Source organism: Scyliorhinus canicula, chromosome 16 (assembly GCF_902713615.1).
Source record: "Scyliorhinus canicula chromosome 16, sScyCan1.1, whole genome shotgun sequence".
NCBI classification, from domain to species: domain Eukaryota; kingdom Metazoa; phylum Chordata; class Chondrichthyes; order Carcharhiniformes; family Scyliorhinidae; genus Scyliorhinus; species Scyliorhinus canicula.
The window spans coordinates 92,246,679-92,264,936 of NC_052161.1; the positions used below are offsets into that span (position 1 = coordinate 92,246,679).

The 18,258-nt window shown below is 48.2% G+C and overlaps 1 protein-coding gene across 1 annotated transcript in view; it reads left to right on the plus strand.

The window, feature by feature from the left end:
- LOC119951034 (pregnancy zone protein-like) overlaps positions 1 to 18,258 on the plus strand; it is a 151,126-nt gene that overhangs the window by 24,450 nt on the left and 108,418 nt on the right. Inside the window, exons 8-12 of the mRNA XM_038774068.1 lie at positions 132 to 234; positions 6,297 to 6,411; positions 13,389 to 13,550; positions 14,238 to 14,347; positions 17,688 to 17,849. Of these exons, the coding sequence (XP_038629996.1) occupies positions 132 to 234; positions 6,297 to 6,411; positions 13,389 to 13,550; positions 14,238 to 14,347; positions 17,688 to 17,849 (652 nt within the window). The remainder of the gene's footprint in view (positions 1 to 131; positions 235 to 6,296; positions 6,412 to 13,388; positions 13,551 to 14,237; positions 14,348 to 17,687; positions 17,850 to 18,258) is intronic.

Genomic DNA, 18,258 nt, shown 5'->3' on the forward strand with positions numbered 1-18,258 from the left:
GTTTGATGGGGAGAGTGTAGAGGGAGCTTTACTCTGTATCTAACCCCGTGCTGTATGTGTCCTGGGAGTGTTTGATGGGGACAGTGTCGAGGGAGCTTTACTCTGTATTAAACCCTTTAAATATTTTACAGTTACACCTATGGGAGGCCAGTGAGGGGAATGGTTAACGGCACCGTTTGTTTACCGACACATCGTGGTCAAGCTTCTAAATATTGTCAACAGGTGGTTGGTAAGGTAAGTGCTGCGCAGCGGGATCCTGCAAAATTTCACAAACACCATGTGCCCTTGGGGTGTTAATGCATCATCCTAGGGCATGCCAGACTGCCAGAAGACCCCTCCTGAATTAAATAACCTTAATAAAACAGCTTACTAGGTCGGCGAAACTATCAGCAATGGCAAAGGAACTGCGGGGGTTCATGGAGCGCGTGGGAGGGATGGATTCATGGAGATTTGAGAGACCACTGGGCAAAGAATATTCTTTCTACTCCCATGTACATAAGACGTACTCCAGGATACATTTCTTTGTGCTAAATAAAACACTGTCATCAGGGATTGAGGACACTGAGTACTCAGCAATTGTGGTTTCAGATCACACACCAAGCTGGATAGACCTACGAGCAGGCACCCACAGTGGAGAGTAGATACAGGGCTGTTAGCGGATGAGGAGACCTGTGAGTGAGAGAGGACATTACATAAAGATCAATGACACAGGAGAGATTGCGGCTGGCGTGATCTGAGAGACACTGAAAGCGGTTATTAGAGGGGAATGTATTTCGATCGATCGAGCCCACAGGGGTGAAACTGAGTGGTCGGAGCTGGACAGGTTGGTAGGAGAAACCTTACAGGTGGACAGGAGATATTCGGAGTCTCCAAATGGGGAGCTCCTGAAGGAGTGTCAGAGACTTCAAATGGAGTTTGGGCTCCTTTCCATAGGTAAGGCGGAGGGTCAGCTGAGGAGGGTGATGCACGATCAATTGCACGAAAGACTCAGATGGGTACAACTGTGGCTTTATTACAGTCAGATGCGTGGCTTCCTGCTGCAGCTGGTGAAATGACAGATCAGGAGGCGGTCACGCATATTTATACGGCTCCTTGTGGACGGAGCTAGCCGGCAGGGGCTACCGGCGAACCTGTAGTGCAGGTCCTACCTTACATCCCCTAATACAGGTGCACACAGTGGGTAACCACAGAGGGTAAAATGGGCAATATATGAGCATGGGGAGAAAGCTCGCAGGATGCTGGCACATCAGCTGAGGAACCAGGAGGCGGCGAGAAAAATAGGGAAAATAAAGGATATGAGGGTGAAGATGGTGACGGACCCGGGGGCGGTGAATGAAGTGTTCTGGGAAATTTATAGCCAGCAACACGAGTTGGAACCCCCAGTTGGGGAGGACGGCATGAATCAATTCCTGGGGAGGCTAGAGTTCCCAAAGGTAAATGAGGAGCTGGTGGATGCCCTGGGAGGCCCGTTGGCCTTGGGGAGGTGATAGATGGACTTGGGGCGATGCAATTGGGTAAAGCCCCGGGACCTGATGGGTTCCCAGTGGAATTTTATAAGAAGTTCTCTGGGGTACTGGGGGCGCTCCTGGTTAAGGCTTTTAACAAATCCAAGGAGCTGGGAGTACTTCCCCCAACATTATCACAGGCATCAATTTCTCTCATCCTGAAGTGAGACAAGGATCCGGAGAGCTGTGGATCGTAGAGGCCAATTTCCCTCTTGAATGTCGGTGCCAAATTATTGGCAAAAGTCCTGGCCACTCGAATGGAGGATTGTGTCCCGGAGATAATTGGGGAGGATCGGACAGGATTTGTAAAGGGCAGGCACCTGACAACCAACGTTAGATGGCTTCTTAATGTAATTATGATGCCAGCGGAGGTGGTAGTCGCCATGGGCGTGGGGAAGGCTTTCGACCGGGTGGAGTGGAAATATCTATGGGATATTTTAGGCAGGTTTGGGTTTGGGCAGGGATTTGTGGAGTGGGTCCAGTTATTGTACCGGGCCCCGGTGGCAAATGTAAGAACAAACCGAGTTTGGTTGGAATACTTCAGTTTATGTCGGGGGTCAAGGCAGGGATGCCCGCTCTCCCCATTACTGTTTGCCCTGGCCATAGAACGCTTAGCAATCGCCCTGAGAGCAGCGAATGCCTGGCGGGGTATAGTGAGGGGGGGTGAAACACAGAGTCTTTCTCTATGCGGACGATTTGCTGCTTTATGTCACAGACCGAAGATTGGTGGAGTTATGGATAGTGAGGAGTGCTGTTGTCGGTTGCAAAGAGACATCGATAGGATGCAGAGCTGGGCTGAGAAGTGGCAGATGGAGCTTAACCCTGATATGTGTGAGGTTGTCCATTTTGGAAGGACAAATATGAATGCGGAATACAGGGTTAACGGTAGGGTTCTTGGCAATGTAGAGGAGCAGAGAGATGTTGGGGTCTATGTTCATAGATCTTTGAAAGTTGCCACTCAAGTGGATAGAGCTGTGAAGAAGGCCTATGGTGTGCTAGCGTTCATTAGCAGAGGGATTGAATTTAAGAGCCGTGAGGTGATGATGCAGCTGTACAAAACCTTGGTAAGGCCACATTTGGAGTACTGTGTGCAGCTCTGGTCGCCTCATTTTAGGAAGGATGTGGAAAGCTTTGGAAAAGGTGCAAAGGAGATTTACCAGGATGTTGCCTGGAATGGAGAGTAGGTCTTACGAGGAAAGGTTGAGGGTGCTAGGCGTTTTCTCATTAGAACGGAGAAGGATGAGGGGCGACTTGATAGAGGTTTATACGATGATCAGGGGAATAGATAGAGTAGACAGTCAGAGACTTTTTCTCCGGGTGGAACAAACCATTACAAGGGGACATAAATTTAAGGTAAATGGTGGAAGATATAGGGGGGATGTCAGAGGTAGGTTCTTTACCCAGAGAGTAGTGACGGCATGGAATGCACTGCCTGTGGAAGTAGTTGAGTCGGAAACATTAGGGACCTTCAAGCGGCTATTGGATAGGTACATGGATTAAGGTAGAATGATGGAGTGTAGATTAATTTGTTCTTAAGGGCAGCTTGGTAGCATTGTGGATAGCACAATTGCTTCACAGCTCCAGGGTCCCATGTTCGATTTCGGCTTGGGTCACTGTCTGTGCGGAGTCTGCACGTCCTCCCCGTGTGTGCGTGGGTTTCCTCCGGGTGCTCCGGTTTCCTCCCACACTCCAAAGATGTGTGGGTTAGGTGGATTGGCCATGCTAAATTGCCCGTAGTGTCCTAAAAAGTAAGGTTAAGGGGGGGGGTTGGGTTACGGGTATAGGGTGGATACGTGGGTTTGAGTAGGGTGATCATTGCTCGGCACAACATCGAGGGCCGAAGGGCCTGTTCTGTGCTGTACTGTTCTATGTTCTATGTGCAGGTTGGGTGGATTGGCCATGATAAATTGCTCTTAGTGTCCAAAATTCTACGATCTATGATTAACCTAGGACAAAAGTTCGGCACAACATCGTGGGCCGAAGGGCCTGTTCTGTGCTGTATTTCTCTAAATCTAAATCTAAATACCCAGTGGGGGGGATGACTGGAATCATGGAGCTATTAGGAGAATTGGGGCGATTTTCAGGTTATTAGTCAAATATGGGAAAGAGCGAGATGTTCGTGATCCAGGCACGGGGGCAGGAAAGGAGACTGAAGGAGCCACCTTTTAAAGTGGTTGGGAAGAGTTTTACGTATCTGGCGATTCAAGTGGCCAAGGATTGGGGGCAGCTTCACAGGTTAAATTTGGGCAACGCAGTGGATCAAATAAGATGGAATTTCCGTAGATGGGACATGCTCCCACTGACACTGGCGGGGAGGGTTCAGATGGTGAAGATGACGGTCCTTCCGAGACTGCTTTTCTTTTTTCAATGTCTCCCGATTTTTGTCCCAAAGGCTTTTTTCAGAAGTATGAATGTGGCGATATTGAGGTTTATATAGGCGGGTACAACCCCGAGAGTAAGGAGGGCACTCCTGGAACTGACCCGCGGAGTAGGGGGCTTGGCTCTCCCTAGCTTTATTAGCTATTACTGGGCTGCCAACATATCGATGGTCAGGAAGTGGGTAGTAGGGGAGGGGTCGGTTTGGGAGCGGATGGAGGCAGCATCCTGCAAAGGTACAAGTTTGGAGGCTTTACTAACGGCGCCCCTGCCATTCTCGCCGGCTCGGTATACCACAAGTCCTGTGGTGGTGGCAGCCCTAAGGGCGTGGGGGCAATGGAGGCAGCAAATAAGACAGGAGGGGGCGTCAGCGTGGTCACTGATCTGTGACAATCACCGGTTTGTCCCGGGGAGGGCTGAATGGGGCTTTAAGGTATGGCAGCGGGAAGGGATTGAGAGGTTTGGGGGTCTATTCATCCAGGAGGGCTTTCCAACCTTGGAGACATGAGAAGAAGAGTTTGATTTGCCGGGTGGAAACGGGTTTCGGTATCTTCAAGTGCGGGACTTTGTACGGAGGCAGGTCCCAATCTTACCTTGCCTCCCCCTGAGGGGACTACAGGATAAAGGGATGTCAAAAGCAGGGGTTGGAGGTGGGAAGGTTTCGGAGATACAGAGGGAATTGTTAGAGTGGGAAGGGCCCCTATCAGAGAGGTGAAGAGGAAGTGGGAAGAGGAACTAGGAGGGGAGCTGGAAACTGAACTGTGGGAAAAAGCCTTGAAAAGGGTAAATGCATCCTCCTCCTGTGCTAGACTCAGCTTGATTCAGCTCAAGGTAGTCCACAGGGCCCACATAAAAGTAGGCCAGATGAGTAGGTTCTTCGAGCAGGTGGAGGACAGATGTGGGCGGTGTGGGGGTAGTTCGGCCAGCCATGTTCATATGTTTTGGGCATGTCTGAAACTGAGGGAATTTGCGGATGTTATGTCAGAAGTCCTGGAAGGTAGGGTAACTCCAAGTCCAGAATTGGCAATATTTGGGGTGTTGGAAGATCTGGGGGCATAGCGGGGGGAGGGAGGCCGATATCCTGGCCTTCTCCTCCTTGGTGGCCTGGAGATGGATCTTGCTGAGATGGAGGGTCTCAGAGCCCCCGGAAACAGGATTGGGGGGCAGCGATATGGGAGGGTTTCTCAGTCTGGAGAAAATCAAGTTCGCTCTGAGAGAATCAATACAGGGATTCGCCTGGAGTTGGCAGCCGTTCATCGATTTCTTTTTTTTTAAAAATTTTTTTAAAATAAATTTAGATTACCCAATTATTTTTTTCCAATTAAGGGCAATTTAGTGTGGCCAATCCACCTACTCTGCACATTTTTGGGTTGTGGGGGCGAAACCCACGCAGACACGGGGAGAATGTACAAACTCCACACAGACAGTGACCCAGAGCCGGGATCGAACCTGGGACTTCAGCGCCGTGAGGCGGTTGTGCTAACCACTAGGCCACCGTGCTGCCCCGTTCATCGATTTCTTTAACAAAAACTGAACGTCAGCAGTAAGGGGGGAAAGGGAAAACGTGGGGGGGGGGGGGGGGGGGGGGAGGAAAACAGGAGGCAGGGTAATGTTAAATAAGGATAGGGAGCTTAGTATACGGGTAACGGGGGACAGGGCGGGAGAAGTGGGGGTCGTGGTTTATTGTTTGCTATTCTTTTAGGGGGTATGTTGTGCGTCGACCTGCGTGGTTGTTTTAGAAATGCCAACATGTTAAATTGTGAAAATGACAAACACTTCAATAAAATATTTTCTTTAAAAAACAAAACAGCTTACTAGCTTGGCTATGCAGACCGTTGGAGAAAGAGACCCTTTTTAGGAACAACCTGAAAAGCCTTCTGTCTTGTCAGGCCCTTCTGCTCAACCTAACAGCATTTGGCAAAACTACAAACTATACAAAGATCTGGCACCTCTCATTAGTTACATAATTTATATCCCACTAAAATGTCCATCACCTGCTTAGCTAGGATTGAATACAATCCCTCATAAATTATCTACTCTCCAGGAAATCTTCAGCAATCAGAACAATATCCAATTAGCCCCCTCTGTGTGAACGAGTAAATGGTTAAAATTGATCATTATCTCACCTTTACGACTCCTTAATTACAACTTTCACAGATGTATTGCCTGCATATATTTTAAAGGGTTTACTGCCACAAATATGAAATATAATATTTAACAATATCTACGTTCATCACAGTACTGAGGGAATGCTGCACTGCCAAAGGGTCAGTAATGAGGGAGATAGGAATGTAGCATTTGTGGGAATTGGAAAAAGGTTAAAAGTTCCATTCGAGCAACAAGCTGAGAATTTTGGATGGGGCCGGATTGACGGGTCTCAGGCCTAATAAACTATTTCCAAATTCTCTCGCACAGACCGACTCCAATGGCTGCCTATCTGAAGATCTCTCAATAAAACCTTTCAGACTCAATCGAAGGCTATACAATCGAGGCCTTCGTGCATCCTTTGTTCTGATGGAGGAGGGTACAGGTGAGTATATGGACACACTAATATCCTCAAACACTTCTCATCTTTGATCTCAATGAGAAAAGTTAAAAGAAAAAATAACTTGGGAGAGGTTACTGATTCAAAACAGAGGTTTAAAGACAACATAAGGGTACTTTACCTGAATGCTCGTAGTATTCGGAATAAGGTAAATGAGTTGATGGCGCAAATCATCGTGAATTACTATGATTTAGTGGCCATTACTGAAACATGGTTAAAGGATGGTCACGACGGGGAGTTAAATATCCAAGGGTATCAAACTATTCGGAAGGACAGAGTGGATGGTAAACTTGTAGGTCTGTTATTTATGGATGACATCCGGGCAGTAGTGAGGGATGACATTGCTTCTATGGAGAATAAGGTTGAATCCATTTGGGTGGAAATCGGGAATAGGCGAAAAAGTCACTGATAGGAGTAGTCTATAGGCCACCAAATAGTAACATTACGGTGGGGCGGGCAAGAAACAAAGAAATAACTGATGCATGTAGAAATGGTACAGCAGTTACCTTGGGGGATTTTAATCTCCATGTCGATTGGTTTAACCGATAGTCAGTCAAGGCAGTCTTGAGGAGGAGTTTATGGAATGTATCCACGATAGTTTCCGAGAACAGTATGCAATGGAACCTACGAGGGAACAAGCGATCCTACATCTGGTCCTGTGTAATGAGATCGGATTGATTAATGATCTCATAGTTCGGGATCCTCTCGGAAGGAGCGATCACAATATGGTGGAATTTAAAATACAGATGGAGCGTGAGAAGGTAAAATCAAGCATTAGTGTTTTCTGCTTAATCAAAGGAGATCACAATGGGATGAGAGAAGAGCTAGCTAAGGCAGACTGGGTGCAAAGACTTTATGGTGAAACAGCTGAGGAACAGTGGAGAACCTTCCAAGCGATTTTTCATAGTGCTCAGCAAACGTTTATGCCAAAAAGGAACGACAGTAGAAAGGGAAAATTGACCGTGGATATCTAAGGAAATAAGGGAGAGTATCAAATTGAAGGAAAAAGCATACAAAATGGCAAAAGATTAGTGGGAGACTAGAGGACTGGGAAATCTTTAGGGGGCAACAGAAAACTACTGAAAAAGCTATAAGGAAGAGTAAGATAGATTATGAGAGTAAACTTGCTCAGAATATAAAAACAGATAGTATAAGTTTCTACAAATATATAAAACAAAAAAGAGTGGCTAAGGTAAAAATTGGTCCTTTAGAGGATGAGAAGGGAGATTTAATAATGGGAGATGAGGAAATGGCTGAGGAACTGAACAGGTTTTTTGGGTCGATCTTCACCGTGGAAGACACAAATAACACGCCAGTGACTGATGGAAATGAGGCTATGACAGGTGAGAACCTTGAAACGATTGTTATCAATAAGGAGCTAGTTCTGGGCAAGCTCAGGGGGCTAAAGGTAGACAAGTCTCCTTGCCCTGATGGAATGCATCCCAGAGTACTAAAAGAGATGACTAGGAAAATTGCAAATGCACTCATGATAACCTATCAAAATTCACTAGACTCTGGGGTAGTCCCGGCGGATTGGAAATTAGAAAACGTGACACCACAGTTTTAAAAAGGAGGTAGGCAAAAAGCAGGTAATTATAGGCCAGTTAGCCTAACTTAGATAGTAGGGAAGATGCTGTGATCTATCATCAAGGAAGAAATAGCGAGGCATCTGGATAGAAATTGTCCCATTGGACAGACGCAGCATGGGTTCCTAAAGGGCAGGTTGTACCTAACTAATTTAGTGGAATTTTTTGAGGACATTACCAGTGCGGTAGATAACGGGGAGCCAATGGATGTGGTATATCTGGATTTCCAGAAAGCTTTTGACAAAGTGCCACACAAAAGGTTGCTGCATGAGATAAAGATGCATGGCATTAAGGGTAAAGTAGTAGCATGGATAGAGGATTGGTTAATTAATAGAAAGCAAAGAGTGGGGATTAATGGGTGTTTCTCTGGTTGGCAATCAGTAGCTAGTGGTGTCCCTCAGGGATCAATGTTGGGCCCACAAATTGTTCATAATTTACATAGATGATTTGGAGTTGGGGACCAAGTGCAATGTGTCCAAGTTTGCAGACAACATGAAGATGAGTGGTAAAGGAAGAAGTGCAGTGGATACCAGAGGTCTGCAGAGGGATTTGGACAGTTTAAGAGAATGAGCTAGTTCGGGCAGATGGAATACAATGTTGACAAATGTGAGGTTATCCATTTTGGTAGGAATAACAGCAAAAGGGATTATTATTTAAATGATAAAATATTAAAACATGCTGCTGTGCAAAGGGACCTGAGTGTCCCAGTGCATGAGTAGCAAAAAGTTGGTTTATAGATGCAACGGGTGATTAAGAAGGCAAATGGAGTTTGTCCTTCATTGCTAGAGGGATGGAGTTTAAGACTAGGGAGGTTATGTTGCAATTGTATAAGGTGTTAGTGCGGCCACACCTGGAGTATTGTGTTCAGTTTTGGTCTCCTTACTTGAGAAAGGACGTACTGGCGCTGGAGGGTGTGCAGAGGAGATTCACTAGGTTAATCCCAGAGCTGAAGGGGTTGGATACGAGGAGAGGTTGAGTAGACTGGGACTGTACTTGTTGGAATTTAGAAGGATGCGGGGGGGATCTTATAGAAACATATAAAATTATGAAGGGAATAGATAGGATAGATGCGGGGAGGTTGTTTCCACTGGCGGGTGAAAGCAGAACTAGGGGGCATAGCCTCAAAATAAGGGGAAGTAGATTTAGACTGAGTTTAGGAGGAACTTCTTCACCCAAAGGGTTGTGAAGTTATGGAATTCCCTGCCCAGTGAAGCAGTTGAGACTCCTTCATTAAATGTTTTCAAGATAAAGATAGATAGTTTTTTGAAGAATAAAGGGTTATGATGTTTGGACGGGAAAGTGGAGCTGAGTCCACGAAAGATCAGACATAATCATTGGATAGCGGAGCAGGCTCGAAGGGCCAGATGGCCTACTCCAGCTCCTAGTTCTTATGTTCTTTTTTTTTAAAGTCATTTTTTCCAATTAAGGGGCAATTTAGTGTGGCCTGCACATCTTTTAGGTTGTTGGGGGCGAAACCCACGCAAACACTGGGAGAATGTGCGTACTCCACACGGACAGTGACCCAGAGCTGGGGTAGAATCTGGGACCTCGGTGCCGTGAAGCAGCAGGGCTAACCCACTGCTGCACCGTGCTGCCCTTAGTTCTTATGTTCTTATGTTCTTTTGATGTTTTCACTCTCGTTCTTTCTGTCAGTCTCACTGTCTCTCTTTATCATCCCCTCCCTATTTCTCTCTTTCTATGTGTCTTTTGTTCCCCTCTCTCTCTGCCCCTCTATTATGTGTATTTTCCCTCTCTTTCTGTCTATTTCTTGGGCTCTCTCTTTCTCCAACTCTCTCTTACTATTGTCCTTCATTTCTTTTCTCTCTGGATCTATGTCTACCTGTTATGAAGAATGTAGACATTTTTCTATATTTTATTTTATATTTTTTGCAGTAATGTTATCAAAAATCCTGGTTTAAATTACACCCAGGCAATATGGCTGCTAAAGCTGTGATTGTGGAGTCGTAACGGTGAGATAATCATTGATTGTCACTGTTTACTTGTTTACACAGTACTGGCTAATGGAATATTATCATAGAAAGGAAATTCCCTGGGTGTAGTTAATTTGTGAGGGATGGTGTTTACTTTCAGCTAAGCTGGACATTGAGACATCTTTGTGGGACACAGATGATATAATTAATGGGAGAAGTCAGGTCTGTCTGTAATTTTTGGCAGGTTTGCCATAGGATTTGAGTCTGAGAAGACAGAAAGATTTTCAGCTTGTTCATGAAAGGGTATCTCCAAAGGTTTGCACAGAGAACAAGAAGTAACCCGAGTTGTTCACGTCATTTATAAGTGGCATTTGAACTGTATTGGGTTGCTTGGTTGGAATATATATTGCAAAGGTATGGGGACAAGACCTCATAGCAACACCTCCGCTCCAAGCACTAGCCTAACAGACTATATCATTGTCTGAGCAAGGGACCACAAAGACCTCCGCATCACTTGTGCCACGTCAGTAGCCGACAACTGCTGGACTAGCCACTGACTAATCCGCTCTACCATCTCCATCACCCGGTCCCAAACCGACACAGGCAGAACAAACCCTGCCGCAGGTGACTCAATGTCGCTGGACTCAAAGACCCTGAGAAGAAAGAGCTTCTCAGTTGGCACCTCACAGCTAACCTGGCGACAACCAATGAGCCAGAGTCGCTGTATGCCCACAGCGCCTGGTCCGCCTTAAAAGCCACCATTGTCAGCACCGGCAAGAAGACCAGGGCAGCACGGTAGCACAGTGATTAACATAGTTGCTTCACAGCTCCAGGATCCCAGGTTCGATTCCCGGCTTGGGTCACTGTCTGCGCGGAGTCAGCATGTTCTCCTGGTGCCTGCGAGGGTTTCCTCCGGGTGCTCCGGTTTCCTCCCACAGTCCAAAGATGTGCAGGTTAGGTGGATTGGCTATGCTAAATTGTCCTTAGTGTCCAAAAAAGGTTAGGTGGGGTTAAGGGGATAGGGTGGAGTTGTGGGGATAGGGTGGAGGTGTGGGGATAGGGTGGAGGTGTGGGGATAGGGTGGAGGTATGGGCTTAGGTAGAGTGCTCTATCTGAGGGCCAGTGCAGACTCGATGGGCCGAATGTTCTCCTTCTGCACTGTAAATTCTATGATTATGATTATAAGACGCTTGGGCTCCCGACCATAGAATCATAGAATTTACAGTGCAGAAGGAGGCCATTCGGCCCATCGTGTCTGCACCGGCTCTTGGAAAACCCACGCCTCCACCCTATCCCTATAACCCAGTAACCCGACCGAACCTTCTTGGACACTGTGGGCAATTTATCATGGCCAATCCACCTAACCACATCTTTGGACTGTGCGTGGAAACCGGAGCACCCGGAGGAATCCCACGCAGACACGGGGAGAACGCGCAGACTCCGCACAGACAATGACCCAAGCCGGGAATCGAACCTGAGACCCTCTCAGCAACTGTGAAGCAACTATGATAACCACTATGCTACCGTGCTGCCCACGAAACACCAAGTCTGGTTCGACGAGAATGATCAAGAGATCCAGGATCTCCTTGACCACAAACACAAGGCGTTGAACTGGCAGCTCCCCCAAAACACGAGTGAGAGGAAACAACCCGACAGACAAATCAAGGTCGAGGTGCAACAAAGAATCCGCGACCTAAAGAATAGATGTAGGGTGCGACTTCCGGTGACGGCGGGCGGGAGGCAGCCGCGCGTTGGAGGGCTCCCTTTCGGGAACGGCATTGTCGGGGATTGACGCCCGGTCCTAGGGGCAGCGAAGGCAGTGAAGGCCAGGAGAAAGCACAGGGAAGGGATATGTCGAGGGCCAGTAAAAAAAACGGCTGTGAAAACAGCTGAAAGTTCGTCGGGGAGTGGAAAGGTCACTGCGGGGTCACCAAGGAAAATGGAGGCTGGAGCACCAGGGGAGGCCGCATTCCTTACGGCTGAAGAAATAACTAAGATGATGGCTGTGGAAGTTGAACGGCAGTTTACAAAATACATGGAGACAATGATGAAGGAGATGAGGGAGGTTTTGAGTGTGCTGGTGGAGGAGGTGAATTTCCCGGTGACAACGGCGTTGGCGAGCGCAGTGGTGGAAGTGCGGAAGCAAGGGGAGGCGCTGAAGGAAGTGGAGGAGACATTATTGCAGCACGGTGATCAACTTACCCCGATGGGGAAGGAGATGCGGAAGGTGATGGAGATTAACAAGGATCTGCGAGGAAAAACGAAAGACCTGGAAAACAGATCCAGGCGACAGAATTTGAGGATTGTGGGGCTGCCCGAAGGGAGTTAAAGGGCCGAGGCCGACTGAGTATTTTGCCGCGATGCTGGTGAAACTATTGGGGGAGGGAGAGGATCCCTCCCGGTATGAACTGGATCAGGCACATCGGTCGTGGAGGCCTGTACCAAAGGCGAGTGAGCCGCCAAGGGTAGTGACTCTGTGCTTCCGTAGGTACAGTGTGAAGGAGAAGGTCCTGTGCTGGGCCAAGCAGAAGCGGGTGGTGCAGTGGGCTGGAGCTGGTATACGTGTATACCAGGACTTTACGGTGGAGCTGGCGAGGAGGCGAGCTGCTTTCAACCGGGTGAAGAGGGCACTGTACATTAGCAAGGTGCAGTATGGCATTGTGTATCCAGCGAAGCTGAGGGTGACTTACAAGCTCAAGGACTTTTATTTTGGAACGGCGGAAGCAGCGGAGGAGTTTGCGAAGGCAGAAAGACTGTGGCAGAACTGAGAAATTGAGAAATGGCCATGTGACGATGTAACCTCATGACTGTATTTGTTTTTTGTTTGTTTGTTTCACTGCGTGTGGGTGTATGGGCTAAAGGAGCCGGTGTTGTATATATTTGGACAAGGGAAGTGATGGCACTTTCACTCGAAGTGAGGGCTCTTTGGGGTGTAGGTGGATATGCGGGGTTTGTGTGTTAAAAGGGGATTTTGGGGCTTTCCTAGGATCGGGCAAGGGGGAAAGGGACCCGGGCGGGGGCCTCCAGGCTGGCCGGTCTAAGCCGGCCAGTGAACGGGAGTGAGGTGGCGGGAGGGACTGCGGCCATCGGAGCCTGGCAGAACAGGGTCCGAGTGGTCTAGCCGGGGTGGAAAGTTGGGGGAAGGAACTGAGGTTGGGGGGAAGGAGTTTTACAAGAGGCAGTGGACGGGAGGAGTTGGGGGGGGGGGGGGGGGGTGTGGTTTACAACTCTTGGGTATCATGTGCAGCACTCTTTCAGGGGTTGGACGGCGTTGAGTGTGGGGAGGAGGAGGGGGGGGGGGGGGGGGGGGGGGGGAGTGGACTCTATGGTGACCATGGGCGGTCCCGGACTCCTTTCTTCTTTTTCTCCTTTGTTTTTTGTTTCCACCGTGGGAGGGTTTGTTTTATTGGATGCATATATTGATGCAAGTGAGCTCCTCTTCCAGGCCAATATCGGCAGCGCTCGGCCAGCTGCAATGGGCGGGCCACATTGCCCGCATGCCCTTCACCAGAATCCCAACACAAGTGCTCTATCCCGAGCTCTGCAATGGAAAGCGATCACAAGGGGAAGAGGAAACCCTACAAAGACACTGAAAGCCTCCCTAAATAAATGCAACATCCCCATCAACACGTGGGAATCGTTTGCCTTGGATGCACAAACTGGAGAAGAAGCATCCACGAACGCTCCAATCACCTCGAGCTTCGCAGGATGGAGCAAGCGGAGGCCAAGCATAAACATCTCCCAGGAGTGGAAGCCTGTCATCCTTGACCCTGAGGGACTACCCAAGAAGAGGAAGAAGTTGTTCCTTTATTGCTTTATTTTTTCCCTTTATTTAACACTCTTTATCTGATCATTGTAAAAGTATTTCTTTGATGTTACTGTGATTAATTCTCTTCAAATTAAAGTTTCTTTCAAAGTAAAAAATACCTGTTGGTCAGAGTCATCATTCCTGGGGTGACGTGTCCCTTCCTCAGTTCTACAAATTGAAAAATTGTTTGGGGTTCTCGTCTGGTATCCAAACTAAAGTTGGGATCTGGTCATTGTCCTAATACTGTCTCACTCTCTCTCTCTTTCGCTCTCTCTCTCTCTTCCCTCCCTATCTTTGTGTCTGTCTCTCTCCCTCTAATTCCACCTCTTGCTGTCCCTCTCTCTTTCTATATCTATCTGTCTCTCACTCTGCCTCTCCATCATTCCCCATTTTGGTCCTTCTGTCTGAAAGACCGATTTCCCCCTGTCTCTCTCATTCTCTCGATTGCTATAACCACCTATTTCACAAGGTGCCTTCTATCCCCAGGTATTTCCATCCAAGCATTCGGCAGTAGTGAAATTGTTTCTGAGATCACAAAGATCACATTTGAAGAAGTGGCGGGTTATTTTCGGAAAGACCTTCAGTACAATGGACAGGTAAGATTAATGCAGACAGGATAAATCAACACTGGATATAATGCATAACATAGTTAAGCACGGTGTATTGGGTTAAACTCTCCCTCAAACAGTGTGTGATACGTGTAGGGGTAAACTCTCTGACACACTATTATACACAAGGTTAAATTGTCCTACTGTGGTGTCAGAGCCAGGGAAGATAAATGAGGCATTTAGGGAGTACTACCAGGGACTTTGTGAGGCGGACCCGGGAGGAGAGGAGGGGGATATGGGGCGATTTGTGGACAAGCTGGAATTTCCCCAGCTAGAGGAAGCAAAGAGGCAGGCATTGGCGGAGCCCCTGGGGCTAAGGGAAGTGCTGGATAGTATCAGGGGTATGAAGTCGGGGAAGGCCCCTGGGCAGGATGGGTACACAGCGGAATTCTATAAGGAATTTGTGGCGGACCTGGCACCAGATCTGTTGGGGCATTTAATGAAGCACTGGAGAAGGGGGAGTTGCTGGAGACAATGATGCAGGCAGTAATTACAGTAATCCCGAAAAAGGGGAAGGACCTGGTGGAAAGTGGGTCGTATAGGCCCATATCACTATTGATGTGAAAGTATTGGCTAAGTTGTTGGTGGGGAGGATGGAGGAGTGTGTCCCAGGGGTGGTGGCAGAAGATCAAACAGGCTTCGTGAAGGGCAGGCAGCTCGTGAGTAATATAAGGTGGCTGTTAAATGTGGTGATGAGTCCGTCGGGGGCTCTGGTACCAGAGGTGGTGGTGTCCATGGACGCGGAGAAGGCATTTGATCGGGTGGAGTGATGGTACTTGTGCGAGGTTTTGGGAAGGCTTGGGTTTGGGCCGAGCGTTGTGGCATGCGTGCGGTTGCTGTATGTGGCACCAAGGGTGAGGGTGAGGACGACTGATATGAGCTCACAAAGCTTTGACTTACACAGGGGTACGAGGCACGGTGCCCGCTGTCGCCGCTGCTGTATGCGCTGGCCATTGAATCATTGACAATGGCTCTCAGGGTGTCAGCAGAGTGGCCGCGGATTATGAGGGGACAGAGGGAGCACGGGTGTCGCTCTATGCCGATGACCTTTTGCTATGTATTTCGGATCCGTCGGAGAGTATGGGAAGGATTATGGGCCTGGGGAGGTTTGGAGGGTTCTCAGGGTACAAGCTGAATGTAGGGAAAAGTGAAGTATTCCCGGAGAATGAGCTGGGACAGCTAATTTAGGGGGGGACGGAATTTACGGTCGCGAGGGATAGGTTTAGATATTTGAGGATTCATGTAATGAGGGAATGGACGGGGCTCCACAAGTGGAACTTAACAAAGCTGGTGGAGGAGGCTAGGGAGGATCTTAAGAGATGGGATTCACTGCATTTAACGCTGGCAAGGAGAGTCCAAGCAGTGAAAATGAATATTCTGTCGAGGTTCTTCTTTATCTTTCAAGCTCTCACGATCTTTATACCAAAGGCCTTTTTTCAGAAAGTGAACACGATCATTTCTGACTTTGCATGGGCGGGGAAGGTGCCGAGGGTGGGGAGGACCCTGCTACGGGGGAGGTGGTGGGGGGGGGGGGGGGGGGGGGTGGGAGGTTTGGCATTGCCGAATTTGTTTCCTTATTATTGGGCGGCGAATGTGGATAAGGTGCGGCGGTGGTGGGAAGGAGAAGGGGTAGAGTGGGTTAAGGTGGAGGAGGAATCTTGTAAGGCGTCTTGTTTGAGGGCTATAGTGACTAGTGATGGCAGCGTTGCCAATGGCTCCGAGTAGGTATTCAGGGAGCCCGGTGGTGCAGTCCACGGTGAAGATATGGAATCAGTTGAGGAGGCATTTTAGGGTGGAAGGGATGTCGGTGATAACGCCGCTGTGCGAGAACCATGAGTTTGAGCCGGTGTGGGGGGGAGGTGGTGAGGGGGGGGGGGGGGGGGGGCTGGTAAAGGTGAGGGATCTGTATTTGGAGGAAGGGTTCGCCAGTCTGGAGGAGCTAAGGGAAAGGGTAGAGCTCCTGAGAGGGAGTGAGTTCAGGTATCTGCAGGTTAGGGACTTTGCGTGAAAGGTCTGGAGGGGGTTCCCTAGGTTGCCAGGATACACCCTGCTGGAGTGACTGCTGCTCCCGGATGTGGAAGGGGAGGGAAGAATTGGGAATATATACAAGTGGCTGGGGGAGCAGGGAGGCGAGCGGGTGGTGAAGATCAAAGAGAAATGGGAAGCGGAGTTGGGAGGGGAGATTAATTGGGGAGCATGGAGTGAGGCACTGCGTTGGGTAAATGGGACCTCGTCATGTGCAAGGATGAGCCTAATACAGTTTAAGGTGCACAGGGTGCATGTGACTCGGGCGAGAATGAGTGGGTTCTTTCAGGGGGTAGCAGAATCACGCGCACATGTTTTGGGGTCGCAAAAAATTGGGAAGATTCTGGGCGGGAGTGTTCACAGTCTTAGCCAGGCTAGTGGAGAAGGAGGTGGACCTGGACCCTTTGGTAGCGATATTTGGGGTCTCAGAACCTTCGCCTCTCTGATTGCATGGTGGCAAATTTTACTGGAGTGGCGGTCGGCATCGCCACCAGGAGTAGCGGCTTGGTTGGGTGACCTGTAAACCTCCTGCGATTAGAGAAGGTAAGGTTTGAGTTAAGGGACTCTTGGTGGATGTTTGTCACCGTGTATGAGGGGCTGTTCGTCGTGGGGGAGTGGGGGTGAAAAAGAGGAAAAATCTGTACAGACTGTATAGTTGATTGTAGTGAAGCATGTTTCCCGGGGTGTTTGTTCGCTGTAACCTGTTTTGACATATGTTTGTAATAAAATACTTTTTTTTTTAACTCTCCTGCATACACTGTAATATATATATAGGATTAAACTCTTCTACGCGCACTGTGTAATATATACAGGGTTAAACTCTCCTACACGCACTATTATACACAAGGTTAAACTCTCCTACATACACTGTAATATATATATAGGGTTAAACTCTTCTACATGCACTGTAATATATATATAGGGTTAAACTCTTCTACATGCACTGTGTAATGTATATAGGGTTAAACACTCCTACACGCACTGTGTAATATATGCGGGGTTAAACTCTCCTACACACGCTATTATACACAAGGTTAAACTCTCATACATATACTGTAATATATATAGGATTAAACTCTCCTATGCACACTATGTAATATATACAGGGTTAAACTCTCCTACACACACTATTGTGGGCAAGGTTAAACTCTTTTACTGGAGTGGCGGTTGGCACACATTGTGCTCCTGTACACACTGTGATATATACAGGATTAAATTCTCCTACACACACTGTGTCACATATATTGGGTTAAACGCCCCTCATTCTGTTCGATTATGTTAACCCGTCTTTCTCAATGCACAGATTCGAATGCAATATTCCACTGGGGGTCCTGTATCCAATGCCACAATCTACCTGTTTAACTCTATGGTACCTGGTGCAGAGAAAGTGAGCACTGATGAGAATGGGATTGCATCATTCTCACTGGACACATCATCCTGGGGATCTCAACCTGTGTCCTTCACGGTGAGTGTGGGTCAATATGACAGGTGGTATTTTTGGAGAGGCTGAGGTTATCTGAGATTGACTAGGGAATGAGAGGGGGGATAATCAGGGTTATTAGTGACTGAGTGGGCAATGAAAATGTTTTTATCAGGGGTATTAGTGATTGAGTGGGGAATGAGGGGGTTTATTGGGGTATTAGTGACTGAGTGGGGAAGGAGAGGGGTTTATTGGGGTATTAGTGACTGAGTGGGGAATGGGAGGGGGTTTATCGGGGGTATTAGTGACTGAGTGGGGAATGGGAGGGGGTTATTGGGGTATTAGTGACTGAGTGGGGAATGAGGGGGTTTATTGGGGTATTAGTGACTGAGTGGGGAATGGGAGGGGGTTTATTGGGGTATTAGTGACTGAGAGGGGAATGAGAGGGGTTTAT